General features: G+C 40.8%; 1 protein-coding gene across 1 annotated transcript; it reads right to left on the reverse strand.

Annotated features, from left to right (window-relative positions):
* Nucleotides 1-7,208: 7,208 nt before the first annotated feature.
* On the reverse strand, nt 7,209-8,153 carry LOC122150007 (olfactory receptor 51F2-like). The gene has a single exon (XM_042780951.1). It carries the CDS (start codon nt 8,151-8,153, stop codon nt 7,209-7,211), a length of 945 nt encoding a protein of 314 aa, XP_042636885.1.
* Nucleotides 8,154-8,455: the final 302 nt, after the last annotated feature.

Genomic DNA, 8,455 nt, shown 5'->3' on the forward strand with positions numbered 1-8,455 from the left:
ACACTGTCAGTCTGCTAGCCTGCTAGGACATGGAGCACAATCAGAGAGGCCAACCTCCGAAATCTGGGAACTGAAGTTATCATACCTCTTCCTCCCTTCTCTTGCCCATTCTCCCAACCCACACTGATGCCACTTAATCTGTTCAATAATTTCTAAGCAACTCTTCCAAAGAGAGAAAAGGTCAAATTTATTTATCAATCACTACTCTCAGGGTCCATTTACATTTGCTTAAAAGGGAGCCTGGGGAGAACAATTCTAGTCCAGAATGTGGCCTTCTCAAATTTCCTCAGACTCCTCACCCTGGCCCACACCTTTGGTGTCTGTATACTGGGTAATCCTTTACTCAGATAGGTGTTAAAACATACCCTATTTCACGTCTTTTCCAGCTACTAATATACGTTTTCTCTTTCTTCTTTTTATTCATTCATTCATTCATAAGCACTCACTTATATGATCTTCTATGTACAAGGCTATTTGCTAGATGCTGCTGATACAGAGATAAAAGATGCCTCCTTTACCCTCCAGCTGTCCTGCCTAGTGGAGGCAATAAAGTAAACCAAATCATTAGCGCACTGTGAGAAATGTTAGCAAGAAGTGTGTATTTATTACAGGGAGGGGGAGAGGCGTGATCAGAGGAATCTTCCTGGAAAAACTGATCCCTTGGATCAGTTTTGAAACATGACTAGAAATGACATAGGCAGAGAAGGAAATAAAGGGTGTAAAAGCAGTAGGAAAAGATTCTTGGTTTTGCAAATTAAGATTACAGGCCTCCAGGTATAAGGTCAATGAGGAAGAAAAGAAGGAGAAACAAACAGAGAAACAAACAACAAACTGAAAAGAAAAGAAAGAAAGAAACAACAACAACAACAAAAACTAATAAAAAAGACTGAAAGCAATTTTTTTTTTCCAGGAATGAAGGAAACTCATCCAGAGACATAACAAAGGTAGCACCTCCTTCTGATGACTTCTCTAGAAATAAAGGAGCTGGCAGAATGAGAAGGCTTCAGCAGATCCTAGCTGCCTGATGAGGTTCCTGTGAAGGCTCTTTCCTCTACTCCTGGTGGTGGGTTTCTCCACATCTGCAAATTATCTCCCAAGGCTGTTCCCATTGCCCTCAAGAGAGTTTGATTAAGTCCTGACCTTGAGATGGGTCTTTCATGAAACCTCTGCCGACAAATATTGAAGAATACTGAAAATATCATGAACTGTCAGAAGAACGAACAGATATGTCTTGGAAGAAGTACAAGCAGAAGGCTCCTTAGAAGTGAGAATGGCCAGACTTTGTCTCACGTAGTTTGGTCATGTTTTCAGAAGGGACAAATTCCTGGAAAAGGATATCATGCTTGGTAAAATAGAAGGTCAGTGAAGAAGGGGAAGACCTTCAATGAGATGGATGGGTACAGTGGCTGCAATGAAGGGCTTAAGCATAGTAAGGATTGTGAAGGTGGTGCAGGACCAGGCAGTAGTTCATTCTGTTGTACGTAGGGTCACTATGAGTAGGAGCCAACTCAACAGCATCTAACAATAACAATCTGACAGCAAGCCATCCGTGTCAGCCTGCTTCAGCCTTCTTCCCACCCAAACACAGGGATGCTGACCTCATGAAACTCCTTTCTTACTAGGTTCTCGAGATGCCTTGCTTTTTAGAACTAGTTATCTCTAGGGAGCCAAGGGCTTGGTTTCTAGGAACTGAAGAAGAATGGACCCTGGGTTATAAGATCACAAAAGCCACACTTCTGATCTCTGCTTTACCCTCTCAGAACTTGTGAAAAGACACAATAGCTACCCTCTTTGACAAACATAAAATACTAACTATGGTCCCCAGCTGCTGTTAGAACACAAAATTCTCTTTTCAGAGGCAGAGGATGATATCTTTTAGTGAGATGCAAGGCTTTCATCACAGATAATTTGCGGAGGGGATGTATATATCCAAACAAGTCATGCTGGAGTGTGAGACTAAGCTAAGGAACCTTCCCTGAACAGAGGTCAGCTCAATAGACCATTGTGTCCAGGAGAAATGGGGACCGTGGTGAAGAAAAGGGCAGACCTGAGGGATTATCAAGGGAAGCATGATGCTATATTTCCCCTTTCTCAAGGCCTTTTGCCCATGCTACTGAAGGCCATGTTACGAACAGATTCTATAGTTTACTGAAGCCTCTCATGGGGCATCTTTCTGCTTTGCTGGCACCTGTACTTCCTTTTTTGAAGTCTAAGCCTGTAGGGTCATCATATTCCCAGATACATATCTCAGAAGACCTTGTGTCTCCCTCACCTAGTGTCTGCTCTTTTGCCTAAATTAGCTTTTGCCTAGACCCAATTTTAATTTCTTTTTGGGCCTGAATATGGCTGCTGCGTTCATTCTCACTTGCCTTCTAGACTGTCAGTTAATATTCTGAAATATTTCTTTCCTGCCATAGAGGTATGGGTGGGACACAAAAGCTCCTTCCCCTCTCTCTGCCCTGCCATGAGGCTGTGTTTAGGGTTTTAAAACCCCTTATGATGGCAGGAGTCTTGGGCTGTGCAGCTCCAGGTTAGGGGCAGACTTACCTGGGAACAGTGAAATCCTACCAAGTGAGAGCAGCAGAGCTGCCTTGTCCTTTCAGGGACTGGTCTCTTTATAACACTGCCCAGAGGCCCGTGGGAGCAGGCTGTGGGAATATGGACTGAGGCACCAGGGACTTGACAGAGAGGAACATCTCTGTATCCTCTTGTATGTCACTCCCATAGGCTTCCCACTGTCCCTTCCTAGCAAAGCAACCAAAAGGAGTCTACAGCTTCTGTCATGTTTCCCATATTTGTATACAGGGCTTTTGGCAATCTGTCCCCCCTCTTCAAAGCTAATTCAAGCTCTCAGGGTCAACCACTCTGTGGTGAATGCCTTTCCTCATTAACACTCTGCAAGGAAAAACAGGCAACATAGATACATAGTTACGGCCCCTGGGCTCTAGGAATTCAAATTCACTTTAAAAACCATGATGGGCATACAATACATAGCTCCTTTGTTCAAAATAGGGACATGTATGTACCAGATGCATTTGGAAAGGAATGAGTAGTAGCACCTCTTGCCCGTACTCTGACATGACTCTATCTTTTCTCAGCTTTCCTTTCAGTTTAAAAAAACAGTCTTAAAAGTAGGAAGGCCCTTTTATTGCACCTGGGTTATAGACAAAGGACGGATTTGATAAAAGCTCTTAGTTTTATTTATTTATTTAGTTTACCATATGCACCTGTTCCAACTGATCTATATATTTTTTTTTAATGAGATTTGGGTAAAAGTTTACAGAGCAAATTGACTTTCCATTCAACAGTTTGCATACATTTTGTTTTGCAATACCCTCAGTGTAACAGCACTTTCCCCACTTCCTCCCTGTGTTTACTGTTTCCCTTTATTCTTCTTTCCTATCCCTTCCTGCCTTCTGAGAAGGCTTTAGCTTTAATTCACATAGTTAATTAGTGATATATTGTTTGAGAAACCAGATATTGTGATTCTTTATTCATTTATTCATTCAACAAATATTTATGGAAGGCCTACAAGATTATAAGGTAAGTAGACAGGAAAAAGCCCCACCTTCATGTAGTTTACATTCTGTTGAGGGGAGAGACAATAAATGGAGTTACTATGTAAACTGAATAGGATTATTAAGAGAAAAAAAAAAATAAAAGGATTAAGGGGACAGCTACAAATTGTCAGTGAGACAGTAGACATTTTAGATAGGGTTTCTGGAAGGCCTTACATAATTGAAATATGTGAAGAGAGGCTGGAAGGGAATGAGAAATATATCCATGGATATATTTGGGGAAAACTATTCTGGGAAGAAAAAACAAAAACTGACAATGTCCTTAAGCAGAATATATGACTATGGGTTTAGGATAAATCAAAGGCCAGTGTGCCTCAGATGCGAGAACACAGGGAAGAGTAGTAGGGAGACAGAATCAGAGGGATAAAGGGGAACAAAGTTGTGAAGAATCTTATAGGACTTATAGGACACTTAAGGACTTTGGCTTGGATGATAAGCTAAGGCTCTATTGGAGCATTTTAAGTACAGGTGAGACACAATCTGGTGTACCTACCCAAAACCAAAAACTCCTACTGTATCATTGAGTCAATTCCAGTTTCCAAGGCTGCAAATCTTTATGGAAGCAGACTGCCTCATCTTTCTTTCATGCAGGAGTAAGTGGGTTTGAACCACCAACTTTCTGGTTAGCAGCCAAATGCCTTTACCACTATACCACCAAAGCTCCTTTGTGATGTACCTACAAAGACCTTTCATGCACATCTGCACTGCTGCTCTTGTTCCTACTTTCATATTTTTGCTTTCACCAATGTTGTTCCTTCCTTCCTTTTCCCCTTTCAGCCATGTTGTTGCTTCTTTCATTTTCCCCTTGCTGTGACTTCCCCATGCTCCAAGCCTCTGTGACCTAACTTAAGCATCCGTCACCTCCTCCAGGATGTGCCCTAGTACTTTGGGTCCTATGATTGATTTCTTCCAGTAATATGTGCTCTGTTTCATATGCCATTGGGACTCTCTTTATATATTATTCACCATTTATCCTTTCCTATCTTCTGTCCTTTCTTAGTGTACCCTGTTCAAGAGTATTACCTTGTCACTGCCTTTGTAATATCTGGAAACAGGGACAGAATCTCTTTCGTATCAATTAATCACCCAGAGTTTATTGTTTTTGCGTGTTGTTGAGTCGGCCCTGACTCATAGCATCCCTTCCTTGGGTTTCTGAGGCACTATCACTACGGAAGTAGATTGCCCAATCTTCCTTCCGAGTAGTGGCTGGTGGGTTTGAAACACCAGCCTTCTGGTTAGCAGTCAAGTGCCTTTGGCAATAAAGTTCATTCATTTATTCATACAATAAGTATATCCTCAATGATAGTTTTTGTGAGCATTGTGCTTAGTAGGAATTAGAGGTAAATAAGATAGAGTCCTTGCCTGAAGGTACTCACAGGCACCTACACAAAAAATCTTGAAATGATATGAATGAGCAGTGAAAGTAAATGGCAGAGATTTTTATGAGACTACCAAAGAGGGACATTTATCTAGTCAGATGGTGGATCCAAGAAAAGAGCTTTTCAGCAGACAGAATATTGTGGAGTCAAGAAACAGAATTTTCTGTGGGGCAACTATTAGCACTGTGTTGTGGCTGGAGCATAAAGTGCAACACTGAGAGGGAAGAGAGGAATTGGAGGGGTCGGAAGATGTGAGCCGATGATAGCTATGAATGTAAGGATGGGGTTGAGAGAATGTTATGTGTTTTCTTAGCAGGAGCATAATAACCTAACATGCATTTTAGATAGCTATTCTGGGAGCTATTGGTGGATGAATTTGAGGAGGGTAAGACTGGATGGGTCGTGGTTAAGGAATTTGGCTGCTAACTAAAAGGTCATTGGTTTGAACCCATCAGCCATTCTATGGAAGAAAGAAAGATGAGGTAGTCTTTTTCTGTAAATATTTGTAGCCTTGGAAACCCAATGGGAGTCACTATGAGTCGGAATCAACCTTGGTGGTCTCTTTTTTTTTTTTTTTTAATATTGGATGTGGCTATGAATTTAAATATGCAAGACAGAAACTTTAAGGTAGGTAATGCTCCATCATTCCTCACATCCAGTTCTTCAACCAGTTAATATATTTCCTCTAAATATATACTGAATATTGATTTTACTTCCATCTTCACTGCCATCACCATGTATAAGTAGCTACAACATGATCGTGTGTTTACTTCAACTCTGCCTTTTAGAAAAATCCTAGACTCATTGTGAGCTTGTCCACCTTGATCAGAGCATGACTTTTGCTCTGAAGACCACCAATTGCCAAAGTGTCCAAATTGCTCCTGGTTAGGGAAACCTAGAAACTTGTGGGATTTTCAGACAGTGGGAGTGCTAAAAGATTGGTGTGTGTGGGGTGAGGTGGTGGAGAAAAATGTGTGTGGAAAGGATGTGAACTGTTACACTGCTTGCTTCTCAAGATTGAAATTTCTTCTTGCAACCTCTTCATTTTCAAGATCCTGAGTTCTTCAATCCTTTTCTTTTTTTCCTTAACAAACAAAGTCACACTTTATCCTTCTCTCCCCTTTCCCTCCATAACTCATCTTACATAGTGTATGGAAACAAAGAAACACAAATCAGTCTGTAAGCCCACATCATCTGAACTCTGTCTTTTCTTGGACCTTCCTGTAGCTACTTTGGAGTTTTGTTTTTGATTCATTGTGAGTTAGGGACATGTAGGAGGAGCTCTGGTAGCATAGTGCCTAAGGCACTTGACTGCTAATCAGAAGGCTGGTGGTTCAAATCCAGTGGCCACACTGCTCGGAAGGAAGATGGGGCAATCTACTTCTTTAGTGATATTGCCTCAGAAATCCAAGGAGGGGTCGCTATGAGTCGGGTCCGACTCGACGGCACATAACAACAACAACAGGAGGAGAGCCCATGGGTAACAAGTCAAGGGATAGAAAGGGAGAGGAATTTACAGAAAATAAACTGGAAGTTTATTCAAATATGTCTCATGTCTCTGAAATGATCTCCTGATCTACTTACCTGTGCTCATTAATGACTAAACAAGAATAATTTTATATTGGAAAGAGGAGAATGTAAAGTTGCATAAGATTAGAGTAAGATTATACTAGATCTTGTGAGTCAGAGTGAAAACTTCATACCGTGGGGGAGCGTGTAGTACAGTTTTCTTCAAAATGTGTGGTTTCATTTATGAAAATATATCTATAGATATTAGGAAGAGCTTTCTGATATTAGAAAGATTTTTCTTCTTGTATGTCTTCCACATCCTCATGCATCTTTTAAGACACTATTTACTTATTCATTAGCTCAACTAATATTAAGAGCTGCTATATGCCAGGCACTGTGGTTAGGTATATGGAGACAGTAGTGAACACGACACAGGTCCTGGTCTTGAGAAGTGGGCACAGAGTTCAGAGATAGCAGGCAAGAACTATATGGAACAGACAGAAGTGGGGAGAGGAAATTTTAGCCATAAGTCTTTAAGTAGTTCATCTCTCCTCTTCTTATATCTCTGCCTGCTTATCTGTAAAATGAAGGGATCAAACTAGCTGGTTTCTAAATATGTTCAGTCTTAAACTTTGGATTATTATACATTTAACTTCAATAAACACTTTTTTTTTTTAAAGTTGATAATATGGCCTTCAAGCATCATCTTAAAGGGTCCGTCTAGCTTGACAATTCTATGACTCTATGTTTCTTTGGCATGGAGAAGTTTTATGACAGTTCTACGTATCTGTTTGGTTTTTACACTGTAGATTATGGGATTCATTACAGGGGGGATGAGCAGGTAGGTGTTAGCAATCATAGTATGTACATAGGGTGGTGCTTGTTTCCCAAATCTGTGGACAAAGGACAGACTGATCAATGGAATATAGAATATAGCAACGGCCCCAATATGTGATATACATGTGCTGAAGGCCTTCTTCCTCTCTTCTGAGGATGCAATGCTGAGAACAGTCTTAATGATCAAAACATATGAAAAGAGAATGAAGACTGAGTCTACACAAACAGTAGAGATCATGGCAGTCAACCCAATTGCACTGTTGATCCTAGTATCTGTGCAAGAGAGCTTCATCACGTCGGGGTGATAGCAGTAGGAGTGGTGGAGCATGTGGCTGTGGCAGAAGGACAGTCTTTTAAGAAGCGCTACCATTGGTGTCAACATTAGTGTCCCCCTAATGACAATTGCTGCTCCAATCTGGACTATTCTGGAGTCAGTTAAAATGGTGGCATACCTAAGAGGATTAGAAATGGCCACAAAACGATCAAAGGCCATGGCCAACAGCACTGAGGATTCCATGACAGTGAAGAGTTTAATAAAGAACATCTGTGAAAGGCAGGCATTAAAGCTGATCTCTCTGGCATTGAACCAGAATATACCCAACACAGTGACCAGAGTGGATATGGAAAGGCCAAGATCAGTGGTAGAGAGCATGGAGAGGAAATAGTACATGGGTTCATGGAGGCTGGGCTGAGTGATAATGACTAAGAGAATCAGGCTGTTTCCTGAGAGAGCAATTACATAGAGAAAGCAGAAGGGCATGGAGATCCAGGTGTGGAAGGCTTCCAGCCCAGGAACACCAGTTAGCAAGAAAATGATGGATGAGGATGTGCTATTCTGGAAAGATGACATGCTGAATTAAAAGTATAGAATTCCAAGATGAGAGTCTGAAACAAACAAACAAAAAAGACTACATTTGTTTGTGTATTAGTTCAACTACAAATACTTATATTCCACTAAAACTAGTCAAAGATTAATACTTACATAAAATGAGTGGCTCATTAATTGTAAGGCTTCAATGACCATAGTAGGTACCTTGTATGTGTGTGTGTGTATACATATACATATATGTATATATATATATATACACACACACACACACACACACACACACACACAATTTGTTGTTGTTGTTCTTATGTGCCATGGAATTG

Source organism: Orycteropus afer, unplaced genomic scaffold, assembly GCF_000298275.1.
Source record: "Orycteropus afer afer isolate SDZICR_OR568_19922 unplaced genomic scaffold, OryAfe1.0 scaffold00074, whole genome shotgun sequence".
Taxonomy (NCBI): domain Eukaryota; kingdom Metazoa; phylum Chordata; class Mammalia; order Tubulidentata; family Orycteropodidae; genus Orycteropus; species Orycteropus afer.